The sequence below is a fragment of the Haliotis cracherodii genome, unplaced genomic scaffold, assembly GCF_022045235.1.
Source record: "Haliotis cracherodii isolate W230 unplaced genomic scaffold, xgHalCrac1.p SCAF_15, whole genome shotgun sequence".
NCBI classification, from domain to species: Eukaryota; Metazoa; Mollusca; class Gastropoda; order Lepetellida; family Haliotidae; genus Haliotis; species Haliotis cracherodii.
Genome location: NW_027266270.1, coordinates 17153294 through 17175360, shown reverse-complemented (window position 1 = coordinate 17175360; position 22067 = coordinate 17153294). Strand labels below are relative to the sequence as shown.

Genomic DNA, 22067 nt, shown 5'->3' with positions numbered 1-22067 from the left:
GTAATTCCATTGGTCGGTCAGAGTTCGCGAAAGGTCGGTCTGACGTGACCTGTAATGGGATGTCCTCTGATCTTTGTATAGCGCCAGCGAGAACTAAGATCTGATTTTAATGTGATTGAATCTCAGTGTCAATGTTTATTTTGTTGATAATTATGTACTGCTGGACTGTACAGAAATGAATGTCAACAAAGAGAAGTGCCGTGTCAAATCGGCCCAGAATCAAGGGGAGACTATGCTTGCTGTTTTGACACAGAAGTCCATCCATAGCACGACCCGGAATATGTAGAGGGCGTCATGGAAATGATAAATACAAAATGCTTTGCAATAGGCCCGTATATATCCAACAAACCTGATCTTGTCCTTTTTTTTATAAATCCAATGAAATATCATTGCATTTTCTGTTCTTTTTGACACTAATGTGAATGACAAGATTTAGGAAAAACATTTGCGGAACTCACTTTCGAAATGTCACGCTTGTATCCAAAGTACCAAGTTATCCGACTCCCCATTGTTCTTGATGCTTTAGGTTTGGTACCTCCCAATCTGTTGACTGACATTGGGATAGTATCCGGGTTTGCTACCAGGAATACAGTCCTTCTGACAATCTGGGTAATGCAGAAGGCTGCAGTGTTGGGGAGTCTTCACATTAAACGAAAAGTCCTGAGTGGGTTTGACTAGGCAGCGTTTCCTGGGAGAAGTCCCATTCGCTGTCTGTGCTGCGTGTATAGGGGGCAAGGCCCTGATTTAATGATTAGCCTCACCAGCCTGACTGTGCCAGGGTCACCCAAACCCTCTTTGCTGTTTTTTTTTTTTTAAATCAATCAGTACATTAAAATAATACATGAGCTCGACTGGATATATGTGTTTCAGGGTCTGTATGACAGACTTAGGAAGTCCATGAAAACCTCTCAAATTAGCCTTTTTGGACATGCTTACCCATGTATTTAGTGTTGTCTAAAGTCCTAACGATTGAGTTGTTGAAATGAACAAAGTTTAGTTCTTATTAATTTGAAAATACCTGATAACCTTCATAACTATGAGTTCGGAATATCAGAGGTTCGTTATATCCGGAGTGCGTTGCACCAAAGAGAGAGGGTAGCATTACATGTCTTGTAGATGATGTTTCTTCCCCGTATAAACATCTTCCTTGTTCCGGTCCGTTGTAAATACTCTGCTTGCTCTGAAAAAAAAGATATAAAAAAAAGAAATTTATTATAAAACCTTGAAAATTGCCACAAAATACTTTTTTAATGTGAAGTTTTCATTGGCCAAGTGGCCGAACGCTTGACTGTCACGTTCCGGTACTCGCTTTTCCTTAATCCAACTGCCAGTTTAATAAATAATTATTCAAGTTGAATTTGTTTGCACATGTGTTTTGGTACAAGTTAAAATAATTGGTAATTAGCAATGGATAAATGGAAGCCAGCTTGATTAATTTATCGTAGTATAGGAGGATAATGTGACATCCACAGTGGCTATTGAAAAATAAAGTAAATCCGGTCTACCTACCTGTGGTGTGAAGTATTGCACTTACAAGGAGTCATATAGAAAAAAATTCTATTATCTACTATTAATCTCTATATTGTCAAACTATCTTTTTTCACTAATGTTTCTTTATTGAAAAATACACCTTTAATTAATTGTATTCCATTACAAAGAATTTGAATAACTACGCTGTTTTTTAATATCCATCTTAAAATATAAGTTGTCCCAACACACATATGCCCATAGATAGTCTCTCCCAAACAGATTATACGGATCAGTGACTCCACGGATTACGCCGAGCCACGGAGAAACCAGTCATGCATGGTTAGACAACCCAGGCGTAGCGAAGCTCTAAAAATTAGACGACCCGGTCACTGTGTGAGTGAGTATGGTTTTACGCCGCTTTTAGCAATATTCTAGGAATATCACGGCAAGGGACACCAGAAATAGGCTTCACTCATTGTACCCATCGATAGATGTTGACTTCGATTGTTAATGTTTCCACCTGTGCTATCTTATTACTTTTATCACATCTTATCACATGTATGCTCACTGCTTCATAGCATTCATTCACCCGATGAAGGAGTAATCATGTAGCCTGGTACAATTTGTTCCTCATGATAAAGAAGTTGACATCCATTCATTCTCTCTCTGAATTACGGTGGCCCATAAGGGACATGGGGTCTGTTTTTCAATATTTTGATAGTTCACTTACTTTTATCGTAACCTTTTGCAAATTAACACGATTTGTCATACAAATATGTGATAAATCATGTATAAAGTAGATATTGAATCGCTGAAAAGTGAAGCGAAAATGTCAAAAACAAAAACGAAAATGTCAAAAACATAAACGAAAAGGCCTGACAAATTGTGTTAATTTGAAAAAGTAGGTGAAATATCAAAATATTGACTCTTTGTCCCTTATAGGCCACCGTACTGAATAGATACTGGACACAAGTATTTTCTGTTTTGGATATTGACTAAAGCGTGACTGACTGATCTGCAAACCAAAGTGATTGTCTGGTTCATATGAAGGAGAGTTTACCTCAGGGGGCGCATTTCTTGGCCGCTTGTTGAAGGTCGGTCTCTTGCTTGAGGAAACAATGCCATTACGTGTCGCTTGAAAGTCGGATGCGTCATGAAGTACAAAATAGGGTTGAGTGTACAGGTGAACTTAGCAAACATTGTAGGCCACACGGTGATCCAGTTAGGAAGATTTGGGTCATAAACCGACCATAGGCAAACGAAGGCATACGGGGACCAGAGGACTACGAAGTTTGCTGTTAAGGCCAGAGACATCTGGTTAAAAAAAAGATATTCAAAGTAAATTAGGTATCACAACACACCTTCTGTATATCATGGAAAAAGGTACAAACAGTATATGATACGTACTTAATCGAGAATTCGAAATCTGATCAAATCCTTGAAATATGTACGAGAAGAATTTGAAATTTGACAAATGTACGAGAAGAATTTGAAACTTGACATATGTACAAGAAGAATTTGAAACGACATATGTACGAGAAGAATTTGAAACTTGACATATGTACGAGAAGAATTTGAAACTTGACATATGTACGAGAAGAATTTGAAACTTGACATATGTACGAGAAGAATTTGAAACTTGACATATGTACGAGAAGAATTTGAAACTTGACATATGTACGAGAAGAATTTAAAACTTGACATATGTTTTTGTGCTGCCTGTCAGTAATTGAGTCAATCAAGCATATTGAAATATTAGATGGTCACAAACACAGGTGGCATCGAACATGTTTCTTTGTACAGCTTCAGATGTAAAGGATACTGTTCCTTTAACTGGATGTTGACGGATACATTCCACGTACAAGGCAACTCCCTGATATAAAACACATAACTTTTGTCGGTTGCCATTACGATATTCGCATTTTGCTTTCTTCCATTTGCTGTAGCAAGAATGCAGGAGGCCGAAACGGCGATTAATCAAATTGTATCCTACGAAAACATATCCGGCAACAACAATAAGTTGTTCCAAAGTGCTACGCTTATGGTAATTATCATTTGAATATTATATACTAAAAGCTGCAACTAATAACTCGATATTGGAATATATTATTTTTGATAAAATAATAGTTTCAGATACAATTCCTAAGATCATTGCATCAAAATTCTTTGGAGTTATATTATTGGGTATTTGATATCCCATCGGGGGGGCGGTCGGGTAGCCTAGTGGTTAAAGCGTTCGCTCGTCACGCCGAAGACCCGGGTTCGATTCCCGACATGGGTACAATGTGTGAAGCCCATTTTTGGTGTCCCCCGCCTTGATATTGCTGGAATATTGCTAAAAGCGGCGTAAAACCATACTCACTCACTCACTCCCATCGGGATATTAGGAGAACAGGTGTGTACAGCTTCTTGTTAGTTCCGGCTTAATTTACGAGGTAATCATTTAAGGTAATCTTAATCCCTGCGTTTAAAACAATGTCTAACAGAACAGAAAATACAATTAAACGATCAATCATCATGTCTAGTGATACTGTACCTGAAATTTCTATTTCAGTTTTTTTATTGACCAAGTTTGTTATCACGTGCACCTGTTCGTTTACCTGAATTCTCTGAAGTAATACTGCGTATTTTGTACTGTGCATAATATAATGTTGACCGATAGCGTTAGTCTTTCAAATCGTGTATATATTACTCAACAACAAAAACAAATGTCAGTTTGGGTGCAGCTCTTTATTGTATATCCATTGTATCGGCTTCTCATTGTTCGATCCTCCGATAGATGCTGCTTCACGCAGCCCAGCGAGAATAGCGCCGAACACAAGTCAAACCCGTAGAGATTATTGTCCAAGTTTTGAATCCGAGAAGAAACTTCCGAGCAATATTTCAAAACCTTTAAAAGTTGTTTCCCTTTAATGCCGAGCGCCAGGCAGGGTAACAACAAATGCAATCTTTTAACGTTACTTGGTATGACACGGGTTCGATTCCCGACATGGGTACAATGTGTGAAGCCCATTTCTGGTGTCCCCCGCCGTAATATTCCTGGAATATTGCTAAAAGCGGCGTAAAACCATACTCACTCACTTGAATATCTAACTTGTTTTACAAATATTATATTTGAACGACGCGACATGTATATCAACTACATCAGAGATCATTCACGTGAGTCTCAAGGGCACAACAAAACCAAGTTTACAATAATTCAAATGGGGACTCAAGATATTCGAAATGTAGATTATGCAATGAATTTAGATATTGTTGGTCAAAGTAGGCATGTGGATCAACCCATTTTACTGTGAACAGGGGTGCACGAAATTAAAATTGAATCTATTTTCTACTATTAATATCTATTTTGTCAAACTGTCATATTTCACTGAGATTTCTTGATTGAAAAACCCCACTTTATTTTAGTCTTATCCCATTACTAAGAATATGAATTAAATACACTGCTATTCACGTTGTCCCTACCCAAACGCCCCTATGTCCACAGACGGTCTCTCCAAAACAGATTATACGGGTCGGTGACTACATGGTTTGCACTGAGAAACCGCTCATGCATGGTTCAACAACCCAGGCATGGTGTAGCTCTAAAAAGGTAGTCGACCCGGGTTTAAACACTGTGTGATTGAGTATAGTTTTACGCCGCTTTTACCAATATTCCATCAATATCACGGCAATATGGGCTTCACTCATTGTACACCTGGTCACCGCTTTAACCCCTAGGCTACCCCACCGCTCTGTAACCCTGGGTAAATCTGTCAGTTCGTATGCGACGGTGTTCTGTGATATCGATTCTGTGGCATATCTAGCTCTAAATGATTGTGTAACTAGATTATTTGTCCATTATACATACGTCAAAATATCGGCAACCTAATTACACTATCTGCCTTGCAAATACCACACATAACAATCGCCTACAGAAAAAGAAAGACTTGACACTGCCTTTTTGAGAATTCGTACAAACCGTTATTCATTCTTTTCTATTGCATTAAACTTCTATTCGTTCATTTTTGTTAAAGTAAATATTGAAAATGGATTAATATTCTCACGAGGAGTCTTTGATATTGAGTTATTAGAATTTCAACAAAGAGGATCAAAGATGTATATATTGTTTCTTACACCATATCAAGTGACAAATATAAAGCAGAGTACTTTTCCTCTAGTTACCTTATTAAGAAAGTTATAACCACTTACGGTTATAAACTGGGGACGAGGGAAAAGAGAGTATACCAAATTTATTGTTTATGTAATTGAAAGTTGAAAGAGCTGTTGTTAAAGTTGATTATGTCTATTTAACCATCACTAATTCCTGCAACTGTTTGTAAAAAGTAATCTGTAGCTGGGCATGTTTTTGTAAAATTAAATTAGTTCAATTAAGACTGGGGTAAGAAATGAATTTGCAATCAACTGGCCCCTACTGTTTGAAATGTAAATTTGTCCCCCAAAAAAGCAAATTTAAGGATTTGCAAAGATAACATGTCTAAGGTGCCTATCAGCAGTTGTGTAATATGCGAAAAGGTTTTGTTTTTATTATTAAATGTTTGAAATCAAATTGTATGTTTAAAAAATAAAAGGGGACACGGGTGGCCCAGTCGTCTAAGGCGCCGCGTTTCGCTGTGCAGAGTTGCATTCCTTGGGAAAGCCAGAAACCTATGATTGTGGGTTCGAATCACCGTTCTCCACAATTATGTTTCTAGGTTTGTCAGCACAAAACCGGTGGGTTTCACCGAAGTGGTAAACGTCTGAGACCTGTATCACTTCGGGCTTTCCTCCCACATTAAGCTGACACGCCGTGATATAACTGGAATACTTTTAAAAGCGGCGTTAAACCCGACTCACTCACTCACATACAATGATCACTGATGAATAATCAATGAACGAGTGTACAAGCAGCAAGCAGCTGTATACAAGCTATCACAAAGGTTGGCTAAGCGGTTAGTTTCCAGTTAGCTCAATATCCCCCATTGGAGTATAAATGGGCCCATCTGTCCCAGGTAGTTTGAAGTTAAGTGACAGCTACACATCATATTAAAGTTCAACTTGGGTTTTCTATTTTAGTGACTACTGGTTTTAAAGCAGTGTCAACTGTTCGAGTTTGTATAGTCCAAGGGGGTATGTAATTCTTTGTAGAGACTTCTTGGAGCCTGAATCCCAACACAATTGTGACTTCGGGTGAGTTCACGTACTACTATCTCAGCTTTTGTGAGGGATCTTTCCCTCAAAAGCTAGGGCTTCATCTCGGGTGTTTTTGCCATAACATATCTTTTTAAACCAAAGGGTTTGATGTTCGTCTCCAGAACGATATCATGCTGCCTGCACTATTATTGCTTTCAGTGGGAGTTCTCCTGTTTCTAATTGTATTGCTTCAAGTGAAGTACCTGTTGTTGCACCTGTGGCCAGCTTAAGGGCTTTGTATCGTATCCTGTCGAGGTAGCTCAAGACAGTATTTGATGCTGAGTGGCGTGGTTCATTGACAGAGCATCACTGATAGCGACCTATCTTGCAGGAAGCTGTCTATAAAGTTTGCCATGTACCCTTCTACTCCATTTTGTGCTAATTTGGGGAGGACTCCGTCATGCCATACCATGTCGTAGGCGATGCTGAAGTGCAGAAATACTGCGACTAAGTATTGTCTGTTTAATTGAGCCGATTTTATTCATTTTCCAGTCTTAGTATATGATCTAGACTTAAGTCTCCCCCCTGAAGCCGCTTTCATCAGGTTTGATGTTTGTAAGGTTTCAAGATGGTGGATGACCCTTTTTGTAACCATGGCTTCCATAGCTGTGCACATGTTTGAAGTGAGTGAGATAGGTTGGTAAGTGTTTGGCATATTGTACACCACATGCTTGCCGTGCGGCTGATTTGATACCTTAGACATAAGCATTTTGTCCTGTTGGAATTCTGTGCTGCAAATTGTGCTGCAGACTGATTAGAAGTGCTCAGCTAGAATGTTGGCCGTTTGTTTTACTGTATAGGCGTTGTCTGACTTGACTACATTGGCACGCTGAGCTGTTAAAACGTGAAGCACGGACCTCGGAGACTAGCTAGCAAGAGAGTGGACAGAATTGTGCTCTCTTACGTCGAAAGGGGTAAGGGGGTGGCGGTGGGGTAGCCTAGTGGTCAACACGGTTAAGACCCGGATTCGATTCCCCAGATGAGTACAATGTGTGAAGCCCATTTCTGGTGTCCCCCGTCGTGATATTGCTAAAAGAGCTGTAAAACCATACTAACTTTTTCTTAAGTAGGGAAAACACGAACAGCAAACTAACTACTACACCAATAACGGGAGATATGGGCAGTTTAATCCCACACGCCTATCATGTTCGCAACGGAATCCGTGTATTCCAAGGCAGTAATCTCATATTTCTGAGTCTATCTTTCGGTCTTCTCATTGATCCACGCCTTCTCTTAGCTGTTTATGGTATACATAAAACCTCCATGGCAAGCCTATCTGATACACTGAATTAGCCATCGTGCTTAATGTTGAAACAGTAGTAGTAGTAGTAGTAGTAGTAGTGGTAGTAGTAGTAGTAGTTGTAGTAGTTTGGAGTTTAACGACCGCTTCAACCTAATGTTGAAACGTAAGACGCATCTTAATAAAACCAGGAAATACAATAGCGCGGGGCATCAAACCATCTGCCTCTACTCACGTAGAATTATATGAAAACAAGAAATTGGGGTATTCTCCTTCAAAAACATACAAACAAATATAACAAATATAAACCATCACATAATACGACTTCGGCCACCTATTCATATTTAATTTATTTAAATTGATTTTTTTCACTTAGGGAGCACTGAGATATGAAGAATATGATGATCGTAACTCCCATACTTTAACATACATTGTAGGCTTACAATAGTTGTAGCGCTAAGATCGCTTTGTGCAAGTGGGCCCTGGAGGCCGTCAAGCCTGGTCAGCCACACCGATTCGACCGATCAGGGTGGAATACACTCAACCGGGTTTTGACCGATCAGATCAAATTCAGTCTTGACATTCGACCGATCAGGGTGGAATACGCTCAAGCGGGTTTTGACCGATCAGATCAAATTCAGTCTTGACATTCGACCAATCAGGATGGAATACACTCAAGCGGGTTTTGACCGATCAGATCAAACTCAGTCTTGACATTCGACCGATCAGGGTGGAATACGCTCAAGCGGGTTTTGACCGATCAGATCAAATTCAGTCTTGACATTCGACCGATCAAGATGTAACCGAATATTGCGGGGGCGACGTTTAACAATAGAAACAAACATATCGTAAAGTTATGACAGTCGTAGACGCACGTATGCTTAATTAAACTAAAAATTCCAAGCAGGTTATTCTGCCTCCGTGGTTTATTTGGGGAATTTTAAAGAAAATCCATGCATTTCTAATTTTGTCAATTGTTTGTAATAATTCGTTTTTGGAACATGACTTTCACATGAATAATTGAATTGACAGTACAAGCATTTTTATTATTTAATACGGATTTTATTAGTTTCGGCCTGAACAGGCAACTGTGCTCATTTACTGGGGAAAGATATTGTTTATCAAATTCAGTATGTACGGGAGGGAATCGCATAGTAGTCAAAATCATGGTTTAAGATGTAAAACAGGTAATGAATTGAAATCAATTTGGTTCATATTGTTTTAAACATGCCTGCGTTGATTACATATTTTGGGGAAATTATTGAATTTTCAATATTATTTGACGAACAAAGACTTTACTTGTAATTTTTTACACACCCATACATTTAACAAACTGACCGTTTCATTGAACTTGTTTTTATATCAACCCTTGTATTGTGTGTCTCCTGTTACAAAGGAGTGAGTGAGTGAGTGAGTGAGTGAGTGAGTGAGTGAGTGATTGAGTGAGTGAGTGAGTGAGTGAGTGAGTGAGTGAGTGAGTGAGTGAGTGAGTGAGTGAGTGAGTGGGTGGGTGGGTGTGTGAGTGGGTGGGTGGGTGGGTTCGTGAGTGAGTGAGTGAGTGGGTGGGCGGGCGGGCGGGCGGGCGAGCGAGCGAGTGAGTGAGTGGTGCTGACAAACCAAGAAATACAATCGGGGCCCGGGATTCGATCATGGGTTTCTGATTCCTGCATAGTTTAATGCGGCGCCTAAGACGACTAGGCCATTCGTGAACACAGAAGTGACGTGTACAGTTACTGTACATGCGCAACTAGCAGAGTGTTATAAAAAGGCAGTTTTTTTTATGAATGAATGAATGAATGAATGAATGAACTTACAAGGCTTGATTTCCGCTCCATTTGAACACGTCGCAGGCACATGGAATCGGAGTTGCATATTCCCCCAATGGTAAAATGCTTGAGCCTTGAGTGGACCTCCTTGGCCTTCATGGCGATCTTGTAGTAGCAGTAGGCTATGATGATGATGTGGAGGAGGTAGCAGTAGACAATAAGGCACCATGTGTAAGCGACAGCTCCAGAGTCCTCGTCGTCCCAGTCTATGCTGCAGGAGGTCCCGAAGGGTTCGTAGGTATAGGCGCTCCAGCCCAGAAGCGGAGGGACGGTCCATAAAAGGGAATACACCCACAGGAATATTATCACTTTGATGGTCACAGAACGGGTTAGGCGGTGAACTGAAGTTAAACATGGAGGTGTCACTGATTCCAGGCTTGAATTTGTATTTTGTAACACAAATTAGAAATGGCATTTGTACTAATACATAGATAGATACATAGTGTTGAGGTGTTGATTTTGAATTGCTGTGTGACTTTATTGTGAGTGGGTGTCGACGCAATTGGGATCGATGACATGCATCAACCAATCCCGATCCCGTTAGTCGCCTTTTAAAGCAAGCTGAAGACCTATTCTAATCCGGATCTTCACGGGGATAATTGGCACTGATACGTAATTAGCAATGATTGGTCGAAGCCAACACTTAACAGTAAATTAGCGCTTATAGTATTCTCTTCCGTATGTGGATCATTTCTAAATGCCCTTCAAAGACTTGCATTTTTCAAATGTTCATAAAACACTGGTAAAGATACATTGGCGCACTGTTTCTTACGTCTTGGTAATTCGGATTTGTTATCATCACTTGCAGTATTATGCCTTTATATCGTGGAGGCAAAATATTGTGCTTCGAAAGTTTCAGCTACAGATGTAACAAAACCAAACATGCATAGACATCTTGGCAATTACTGATCAAGATCTGCGTCGCCCGTTATCGACAGTCAATGACAGCTCAGGGTAACCATTTATGATTATATATTTTTTTTAAATGTTTCGGGTGTTGTGCAAATTGTAGTTTATGATGAAACACTCTAATAAAATGTCTTTCTTTATTTCTTGTGAATATGAATTTGGTTGAAATGTTATAAAAGTCAGAATTTGGACCAACGCAACACTACACGTGCAATGTGAGGTAGGCGGCAAGCGGGCCCCAAAGTGGAAGAAAAACTGACATGGAGAGGCTAAATTCCAACTCCTGAAAGACCAACTTCGGATGGGTCAATTTATTTTTAATTTTGAGACGCTCCTCATATGTCCCTGTTGTTCCCTCCTAATAAAACATCGGTCAAACGTCTTCCAGTCTCACCAGAACCACCTTTATCCACTTGATTCTGGACCCGAGCAAACCTCCCCTATACCACCGAGGCTTCCACAAAAATGAAAGTACGACACTCTGACAAGTGTAAATTGGCCCGGCTAACATTGCTGAAAAATATGAACACACAATTCCATTTAGCAAGTGGTCAAATGTAAAAAAAATTATAATTGGGATAACACTTTCTTTGTAAAAGTACAGATTCTCGTACTTTTGGGGGGTTGAGTCCCATCCGGGATTCGAACCCACGCCGCCAGAGTGAGGCACTTAAAGTGTTATCCCAGATAAAAACATTTGTTACATTTGACCACTTTCTAAATGACATTGTGTTCATATTTTTATTTCTTAAATGAAATCTGGATCAGTAAACATGCAAAACATTACTTATATAAATACCGCGCCAGGAAATACAGAATACAGTTGGTGACATTATATAAATATGGTCATGTTGAATATCTATGTACAAAACATAAATTAAGCTGTAACCGTAAGTGAGAGCTGGTCGTGTCTGAGTTAAAGGCATGAAGTATCTCAATTTCAATATTTTATCAAAAATGTATTCAGATTATTATAATTACTATTCAAATCTGTTACTTTTTACAGTAAAATCGTGGACTGATTTAAGAATTTCAATGTCGTTTGCACCGCTGAATGAAGATCTGTCGTATAAAACTGTTGTCATCTGTTGTTATCCATAGGTGTAAAATACATGTTATTTCTAATATTTGCGTGGTTTCCGCAGGTAAGCAGAAAATGGAAAGCATCTTCGAAATGATACCCACATTTGCAGTCGGTCTGCCTGGTACGTGATCACTTTAACAACGGACAGATTTTGAACATATGCAAAAAATCCGGATGGACGAGGTTGCACCGTTTCCTAAACAAACGTTGTGTATATTTAAAAGTGTCGTAAAAAGAAAATGCCGATTAACTAGACTCCAGTATATCTCTAGCCTATGTTAAGCTGAATGCAGACTTACTAATGTAATGTTAACAAAATTAATATACATGTATACTACTTTAAGAAGTTAAAGAACACCCGATCGTTTTCATAAGACTTTAGTTAATCTTTCATGGCTGGTGGTATTGCAACACAGTCTTCCAATAGTTGGTGTTGTTTAATTTGTTTTGGGTAATATATATTTACCACGTGTTTTAAGGGCTTTAAGACAAACTCTTACCATCCCCCGGCATACACACTGCAATGAAACGATAGACACTCAAACAAGCCAGTGTATTCATGTCGGTCTGTGCCAGGGTGAAAGTCAAGAAGCCTTGTATGACGCAACCAACTTTCCCAAACAGGTATCTGCCAGCATAATTAGACGATGTTGTCAGCGGGTAGCCAAACAGAGAGATGCCTAGGTCGGAGATAACGAGGTTCAGAAGCAGCTGGTTGTGGGGATTCTTCCTCAGCTTCTTATGCTTGTAGAACACAACCAGCACTAAGACGTTGCCGATTGTTGCAATTAATCCTGAAAACAGAAAGGTGGTAGATTGCCTTTTAAGTCCGGTGTGGATTCCCAATTAGAACGGGATCTTCCTTGTTAGCTCCAAACTGAAATCCGGGAGGATTAAGGGCATGGGGCTGGGGGATTATAGTCTGTTCCAGAAAGGTAACTAGTTAGCCCAAAAGCTTAGAAGCTGAAGTTAACATTTGACAGTTGAATTTTGAGTGAACGCCTATCCCCTTGAAAGGTTTTGATCACCAATCAAGTTGTGTTATTAGTGCATATTGGAAGAGTCTACATCATACCATTGGGTGTCCATCTACTCTGGTCACTAAGAATGACATTCCAGTTAAGTTTAAGAACCTCCACAACCATCAAACAGACCGGTCAAAAGTCAGGGGTCAGGAGGCGGTTTAATGGATCAGGTGGTCAGGTTCGGTGATTTGGTTGATAGCAGATAAATTATTTATTATAATCTCACACCGATGTACACAGTGTACTATACACAGTATTACATTAGAATGATAGCTTTGAATGATAATACTTGGGCCATTCCTTATGGAATTATGAGAGTGTTGTAAAAGATAATATATAATCCATGTACAAATACTGTTACTGTCACTGACAAAACATGTTCCTCCGTCGCTGTAGAATATGAAAGCAGATTTTTTGGCTTATACTCACTGGACAATAAAAAGCATAGCTGCTCTAGCTTTCTATATTTTTTAAATGAACTATTTCAATAACATGCAGTTTGCAAAAGATTAAAACGTAAGTCATCGTAAACAGGCTCATTCGATAAAACATGGACTTCGTTTTCTATATATATAGCTATCACAGTGTTATTACAATAGGGGCATATACATTGATGGACAGGAAGATTATCATATTGCCCAGTTTCAATTCGAATGGGAGCAACACCGCACCTAAATTGAGAAAGGGCGCTTCTAAACCAGGCATTAAAGCTTTTACGTAGTTTTCCATATTTTGTTTTAAATAAACGATACCAAGAAACGGACTGTCGATACGCCCATATTTTCCATACATCATTCACAGTTGATTTCAAAAGACACACAAGAATATCACATTTTTCACAAATTTTATGATTCAAACAGAACTCCGAATAGATGCCGATGGGGTTGGGGAGGAGAACTAAGGGAGCTGGGTATGGTGGATGTTTGTTTGTTTATGTAATTTTGATTTAGTAGATTATAGTGTTTTTAGATGCGTTTTATTAGTTCCGTTTTGATTAAGAATACGCCTAAGGCCTTGAAGTTTTCTAGTTTATTTTGTGGGTTTAGTATTGCTTCTAGAGTGAGAGCCTTGTTTAGATTGAGGGTGGTTTGTAATGCGGTTCGATGTGTTAGGTAGTGTGTGCAGTGGATGAGTGCGTGTTCTGGGGTTTCTAGTTGTTTGCAGTGTGGGCAGTTACCTTTAGTATGTTTTTTTTAATTTTTGTTTAGATGGTTATTTAGGTTGGTGTGTCCTGTTTGGAGTTTAGTGATTACTCTGTCGATTTTTTTTGATGGATGGAGAACTTTTGGTTTGGTTAGTGGTTTGCTCAGTACTTTTTTGATTTGGCTATTTGAGTTTAGATAAAGGTTATGCCATTTTTTTGGTGATTTTTTGCTTGTTTACGCTTTTAATTTCTGATTTTGAGTTTGGTAAGTTTAAGCTTATTTCTGGGATTTTGAGGGATAGTTTAGCTGCTTTATCGGCGTTTTCATTACCGTATATTCCTACGTGGGCGGGTATCCACAAGAAGGTTATTTGTTTGCCTGCCTTAGTTAGGTCGTTGGAGCTTTTAAGTATTTGATTTATTAATTTAGATCGGTTTTGGGTATTTTTGTTTTGGAGGGCTTGCAGTCCGCTTAGGGAGTCGGTAAGTATTAGGATTTTGTTTTGTTTTTTGGATTCTTGATTATGGAGGGCTGAGGCCATGCCCATTAGTTCTGCCGTGAATATTGATTGGTTGTTTGGGAGTCGGAAGGATTGTGTGGTTTTAGTTGGTTGGGTTCAGACACCTTTATCAAGCAAGTGTTGGGACAGTTGACAAGCATATATACAGGTATGAGGCAGTGTTTACAGTTCAATAGATTGGGATGTAGCTACACTGGAGTGGAGAAGCCTGTTATGTACACAAAAGGGGTAGATAAGGTACACATCTTAACAGGTGAAGCCAGCAGTATCAACAAAAGAATCATGACTGATTAGGGTCTTTGATGAGTTGATGGTACGCCGGGGGTATGTAATAGCCTTGATCACGGTTCATAGAAGGTTTGAGTCTTCTTGTAGTTGTTTTTAACTTGAAGACTTTGAGGTTGGCCATGAGGGCTTTGATTTTGTCCCCTTAGATGCTGGAACTATCGGACCACTTCCGTGACAATCCCAGCCGTGATCAAGGCGATTACATAGCCCCTGTACCATCAACTCGTCACCTCCTTGATAACAGTGTCAGAACCTATACCGAAACGTCGCTCCTAAATGGTAAAGTTGTTCATCCATATATCTTATGCTTACTTGGTTTATAATGTTCCTACCCTTTCTAAAGCCATTTTGTTCTTCCGCAATAAAACCTGTGTTTTCCGCCCAAAATGTTAATCTGTTATTCGGACATTACAGTACAATTTTAACACCGAAACTAAACATCCCCCTTTATGAGAGGGGATCTCTAGGGTATGAGGTGTTAGATTTCAGTATGGGATTAATTATGCTCTTGGAAACATTTCCTGGATCTTCTGTGTACTGTAACATATATTAAACAATTTCACAAGAACAGCACAGTGTTATTATTCCTTAAAACTTAATAGTAATGTCATCGGGTCCCGTGGCTTTCCCATTTTTGACCTTTGACATTGCCGTGTACAAGTCATCACTTGTTATGTCCTCCTCATTTATCCGTAACTTCTGAATAGGAAGTAGAGGCAGTACCATCAGGTAATATAATCTCCATAGGTACGGCCCTGCACCGCTCACTACCAACTCGAACTTAACCTATAGCTTTCCAGAAATTAATGACAGTCTCCATTAGCGGCCTCAGTAATATCTGTCTGCACTTTATCTACATGTTGCCGTTTACAACGTTGAACAGTAAATGAACACACCTATCGAAACCCTTTCGTTTTGTTACATATAGAGGTTTAAACTTTTTTATGGACGCCACTCTTTTAACCAGTTCTTTTCGGCCACTCACATATTTTTCATAACTCAGCCCAATGTCCATTCCACCAAGGCTTTTTGTATCGTCTCTTTTTATTATTGTTGTAGTAGGGAGTAGTTATGTATATATTGGTCATGATTTGTTAATTAGCTTTTAATTTAGTGTGTTGTCAATAATGTTATCCTAAAATGATTAAATTCCTTAAACTTTTTACAAATTTAACTGTCCTTAAATATGTGTATAGAAAACTATTCAAAATTATTGTGTATCAACTACTTACCTATTACAGTAAGATATATGGCTATTCCGAGGTAGCCAGCCGACGTCAAAGGGCGAATTTTGTTCTCCAAAATCAGTCTGTCCCATTCAGAAATGTTCATCGAATAATTCATTTCGCTGCTGTTTTGATGACCAGCAACTTCGCAGTCAGTGCACGCGCATCCATCATTTGTAACCATTGGTGCCAGGGGATATACCACACTCATGTAACAGGTTTAGTAATAAAGTCAGCACGATGCCTGCGAGCCTTTAAATGTAAAGAAAACGTCATGCTCATTACCTTACGTTTCCAAGATAAAATAAAAGTGCGTCAAGCTTAAGGCTGATAATGAGGTGCATGTAGGTTCGGTTCACCGCTAACACAGACAGATAATGACAGAATTTACATTTAAGCAAATGCGCTTTCGTCTTTATGGACATAAGCTGACCAATATCGATCGATTTGTGCGTTCGTTTAAGGAATCAGTCTTTGATGAGATCAGCGGGGGAGCATTATGTTCTGACAAGGAACCCTGTCTCGAAATGTTGTCAATAATGTTATTTTGTATATGTCACATATTGTAGTAAGAAACAATTTTGTTACCGTTTTGGGGGTGAGTTTATCAAATATCTCACACTAGGACTTTACTATGTCACACCAAGTTTCATATGCGCCGTCTATGTCAGACTGGGTCAGTGCTGTATCAATATCAGTTAATGTGTATTTCTCATAACGAATCGTGTGTATAATGGACAAAATTATGGTGTTCGCAGTGACGTGTAGATCATACAGCCACGTGAAAAGAATTACAACCCTGGTGATCTAACAATGCCTCGGTTGTCTAACCATGAATGAGTGGTTTCTCTAGGCTCAGTGTAATCCATGAGTGAGTGAGTATGGTTTTACGCCGCTTTTAGGAATATTCCAGTAATATCACGACAGGGGACACCAGAAATGGGCTTCACACATTGTGTCAATGTCGGGAATCGAACCCGGGTCTTCGGCGTGACGAGCGAACGCTTTAACCACTGGGCTACCCCTGCAATCCATGCAGTCACTGACACTTATAATCTGGTTGGCAGAGACTGTCACTGAGCCTAGGGTGTTTTGGATTGGACATCTTGAGAACACCAATAAAGAGATCAATAGCAATGTATTTATTCTAATAAGTAGTAATGGGATAAGATTAATTAAAGTTTTTTTTCTATTATAAATGTAACTGAACTAAGGTAGTTTGATAATATTGATATTTATATCAGATAACAGATTCAAACGCTTAGTAATGGGATAAGATTAATCACAGTTTTTTTCTATTAAGAAATGTAACTGAACTAAGATAGTTTGAAAATATTGATATTTATAGCAGATAACACATTCAAACGCTTAGTAATGGGATAAGATTAATTACAGTTTTTTCATTTAAGAACCGTTAGTGAATTAAGTAACTAAGACCGCGGAGACGTTTACTTGGAAGTACGGATGAACATAGCTAAGATTTGGAGTGTGGAGTTTTGCAAGTAGAGCACTTGTTTTGAAGATTTAAAAAGTTTATATTATGCCAATGAAGGACACAGAACCAACAACAACACTGGAGGTTGGCACAAGAAGAATAATTCCCTCACCACCTGTCATAATATCTGACCATACCTGGTCTATCTGTTTTGAAGGAAATAGACGAAGCCGGTTCATGCTTATGGCCCAGACTAATTAACAATCTACAGCTAATTAAAGTAATTAGCGTGTGTTGTTTGATCTGAGATGGATAATGTTATTTCAGTCAGTTCACTAAATGACTGAAAGGTTTAGTCACTTATTTTTTTTACGGTCTGACTGTAACGTGTTTACTGCAGATGGGTAGCTATTTCTTTGAGGGAATGCTTCTTCTGGGCATCGATAAAAATATGATAAATATGATACATAAACCGAGATAATTTCTGTTAGAGTATACTTTTAGCACTTGTTTACAAGGAGGCAAATTTGATGCAATCTGGATCACCATAACAGAAACAGTAACTGATGCTTTTGTCACACAAGAAGAAAAGAAACGCAGCCGTGTAGAATTTAACACTAACTAAATACCGTTATGTATCCAATTAGCGACTTATTAATATACCTGGAATAGAAAAGGGAATAAGATAAAGGGCCGGATTTTTTTCAGAGTCTGACCGTCGTCATATAGCTGGAATATTGCTGAGTGCGGCGTTAAACAACAAACAGATAAACAAACATGTAGACTAACTGTTTCCTTTTTGAAAAAAAGTCGATTACAAAAATATAACCACCGACACTATTCCTATTTCAATAATCTAATACATAGCTATGTTTACAGTCTCACACAAAGCAAATGAGTGATTATGGTTTTATGCCGATTTTAACAAAATAACGGTGGGGGACATTACAATTTATACCCACGTGGGGAATCGAAGTCGGACCTTCGACATGTCGAGCTAACGCTTTACCCACTTTGATCTACTTCACTCTATACCCTCTCTTCCATCGCGATTATTAAGACTTCGATAATCTTATTACTTTGTTGTTGTCGCTACATTTAGCGTGACATTTAAATTGATTGATGTCTCCATTTCAGAAGCATAAGTAATTACTGTAATGTGTTCGGTTTTCTCCTAGCCTCAGTTTCCAACCTGTGTGAACTTCAGCTGACTATGTAAGCTATGTCCTAAGTTTGCCACCAGTAACACAAGCTTAAAACTCTAAGCAAATAATGGTTACACTCAGACAGAAAAGAGCTGTAGACATGCTTGCCCTTTTCGCGAACACCTGCTGTCTCCATTTATTTTTAGTGATCCATTCATATTATTTTCACCGCTATTTTTCCTTATAGGCACAATGAAATCTGTTTCGTTGGGAGACTGAGACAGTCAAGCTTCACGTTTTTTCTTTTAAAATATGTGACACCCAAATACAAATAAAAGCTACATTTCCATTATCATAATAACTTTCTCCACTAATATCAAATTTCATTGTAAGATTCTCACTCTATCATGTGCATGTGTTTATTATCACTATCAAATAGTCATGATACCAGGCGTTCGTGAAAAGATGAGCATATCCTGCCCCACCGAAGGCCCCGTCATAAATACATGCAAAGGCAAGTAAATTGTTCTCATTGAAAAACAGGAAAGTATGGATCATGGTTCAACCCATATTTCTATATGGTTCGGAGATTTGAGACTTGAAAAATAGAAAGGGAGATTTGGTGGCAACTAAACATAAAACGTCAACGCCAGAGAATAACCAGTCTCGATTATCTGCAAAGGCGCAAAAGGCAAAAGAGCGGTGAAATTTATAAGAATGGATTACTGATAATCAGTGTTGAGACCAGGTGTTCGCGACAAGAGTAAGCTTGTCCTGACCCAGTATATGTCAACTAGAGACATGTCTCCAGACACCTAATGCTACAGTTAATGGTGAAAGTGCAACATATAAGCTTTATATACGTCGTCTTTGTGATAAGTTTTACAATCTTAGTTGAAACTTATTGCAATGCGCGAAGGTCTTATTCCAAGAAAGGTATACACTATCCTCATGTAGTATGTACCATGACAATCTCTGTTATAACAATTGTATTCTCATCCAAATCATGTGCTGTTCGGGTTTGGGATATATATCAAACTGAAAGGGGCGAAAACTACCTCCCGTAAAGCATTTAAGAATATAGCTATCAATAGGTTTTCCAGACTTGGAACCGTACAAAGCAAAGTAGCTGAAGATATAGTTGATATAAACAATTCTATAGTTGATTGAGACCTGTAATGATTCTCAATTTTAAAAGTTTGAAACATACTAGTTAGATTTTGTCAGTCAAGGTTGAAGATGAATGAGACGAGATGACTGAACATTGATCTGTCATTGCGATTTTGATCTGGATAAGAATATGAATATAACTACTTATTAATACATGCATACTTTAATAATTTAAGACTGCAGTGTGTCCTCAATACACAATGACAGTGTCCTGATTAATGATTAAATTCCTTAAACTTTTGACAAATGTAACTATCCTTAAATATGTGTATAAGAAACTATTCAAAATTATTGTGTATCAACTACTTACCTATTACAGTAAGATATATGGCTGTTCCGAGGTAGCCAGCCGATGTCAAAGGGCGAATTTTGTTCTCCAAAACCAGTCTGTCCCATTCAGAAATGTTCATCAAATAATTCATTTCGCTGCTGTTTTGATGACCAGCAACTTCGCAGCCAGTGCACGCGCATCCATCATTTGTAACCATTGGTGCCAGGGGATATACCACACTCATGTAACAGGTTTAGTAATAAAGTCAGCACGATGCCTGCGAGCCTTTAAATGTAAAGAAAACGTCATGCTCATTACCTTACGTTTCCAAGATAAAATAAAAGTGCGTCAAGCTTAAGGCTGATAATGAGGTGCATGTAGGTTCGGTTCACCGCTAATACAGACAGATAATGACAGAATTTACATTTAAGCAAATGCGCTTTCGTCTTTATAGAATAAGCTGACCAATATCGATCGATTTGTGCGTTCGTTTAAGGAATCAGACTTTGATGAGATCAGCGGGGGAGCCCCTCATGTTCTAGTTGCAACGATATTTGACAAGGAACCCTGTCTCGAAATGAAAAGAACACATTACGTATTTATTAATGGCATGAGTATTTATACTTTCGTCTCGGAAGTCAGACATATGGGAGGTAGGTTGTTGATCTGGCAGACCTGGTGACCAACGTCAAGGGATGTGTGAGGTAAGATCTAACGATTAACTGCTTTTTCAATGAATTCTTGGGGTGTGTGCAGTGGGGTCAGGCTGGAGATGTGGGAAGAGGTGTGTGTGTGGGTGTAGTGGTGATGGTAGTGGTGGTGGGATGGGGTGTGGTAGTGGTGGTGGGATGGGGTGTGGTAGTGGTTGTAGATGTGATGGCAGTGATGGTGGTTGTGATGGTAGTGGTGGTGGAATGGGGTGTGGTAGTGGTGGTGGGATGGGGTGTGGTAGTGGTGGTGGGATGGGGTGTGGTAGTGGTGGTGGGATGGGGTGTGGTGGTGGTAGTTGTGATGGCAGTGGTGGTGGTTGTGATGGTAGTGGTGGTGGGATGGGGTGTGGTGGTGGTAGTTGTGATGGCAGTGGTGGTGGTTGTGATGGTAGTGGTGGTGGGATGGGGTGTGGTAGTGGTGGTGGAATGGGGTGTGGTAGTGGTGATGGGATGGTGTGTGGCGGCGGCGGTGGTGGTGGTGGTGGTGGGGGGGGGTGGTGGTGGGATGGGGTGTGGTGGTGGGATGGGGTGTGGTAGTGGGATGGGGTGTGGCGGTGGTGGTGGTGGTGGGGGGGGGATGGCAGTGTTGGTCGGGATGGAGTGTGGTACTGGTGGTGGGATGGGGTGTGGTAGTGGTGGTGGTGGTGGTGATTGTGATGGCAGCGCTAGTCGTGATGGTGTGTGGTGGTGGTGGTGGTGATTGTGATGGCAGCGCTAGTCGTGATGGTGTGTGGTGGTGGTGGTGGTGATTGTGATGGCAGCGCTAGTCGTGATGGTGTGTGGTGGTGGTGGTGGTGATTGTGATGGCAGCGCTAGTCGTGATGGAGTTCGGTGGTGGTGGTTGTGGTGATGGCAGTGGTGGTGGTTGTGATGGTAGTGGTGGTGGTGGTGGTGGTGATTGTAATGGCAGCGCTACTCGTGATGGTGTGTGGTGGTGGTGGTGGTGGTCGGGATGGTGTGTGGTAGTAGTGGTGGTGGTGGTGGTGATTTTAATGGCAGCGCTAGTCGTGATTGTGTGTGGTGGTGGTTGTGATGGCAGCGCTAGTCGTGATGGAGTGTGGTGGTGGTGGTGGTGGTGATGGCAGTTGTGGTGGGATGGGGTGTGGTGGTGGTAGTGGGATGGGGTGTGGTGGTGGTGGTGGTGGTTGTGATGTCAGTGGTGGTGGGATGGGGTGTGGTGGTGGTGGTTGTGATGGCAGTTGTGGTGGGATGGGGTGTGGTGGTGGTGGTGGTGATGGCAGTTGTGGTGGGATGGGGTGTGGTGGTGGTGGTGGTGATGGCAGTTGTGGTGGGATGGAGTGTGGTGGTGGTAGTGGGATGGGGTGTGGTGGTGGTAGTGGGATGGGGTGTGGTGGTGGTGGTTGTGATGGCAGTTGTGGTGGGATGGGGTGTGGTGGTGGTGGTGGTGATGGCAGTGGTGGTGGGATGGAG

At 40.1% G+C, this 22067-nt stretch overlaps 1 protein-coding gene across 1 annotated transcript; it reads right to left on the bottom strand.

Annotated features, from left to right (window-relative positions):
* Positions 1–1101: 1101 nt before the first annotated feature.
* On the bottom strand, positions 1102–20077 carry LOC139461554 (visual pigment-like receptor peropsin). Its single transcript, XM_071243036.1, has 5 exons — positions 19966–20077; positions 12202–12495; positions 9697–10049; positions 2531–2784; positions 1102–1180 (listed from the first exon to the last, which is right to left on the bottom strand). The coding sequence occupies exons 1-5, from the start codon at positions 20075–20077 to the stop codon at positions 1102–1104; spliced, it is 1092 nt and encodes a 363-aa protein (XP_071099137.1).
* Positions 20078–22067: the final 1990 nt, after the last annotated feature.

What these genes read in the sequence shown, in the direction of transcription:
- LOC139461554 (XM_071243036.1), bottom strand. Translation starts at nt 20,077, where the DNA reads ATGAATTATTTGATGAACATTTCTGAATGGGACAGACTGGTTTTGGAG. An exon ending in AGTGTGTATGCCGGGGGATG is followed by an intron (nt 10,050 to 12,201) that starts GTAAGAGTTTGT and finishes GTTTAACTTCAG; the next exon opens with TTCACCGCCTAACCCGTTCT. An exon ending in CAAGAAATGCGCCCCCTGAG is followed by an intron (nt 1,181 to 2,530) that starts GTAAACTCTCCT and finishes CTTTTTTTTCAG; the next exon opens with AGCAAGCAGAGTATTTACAA.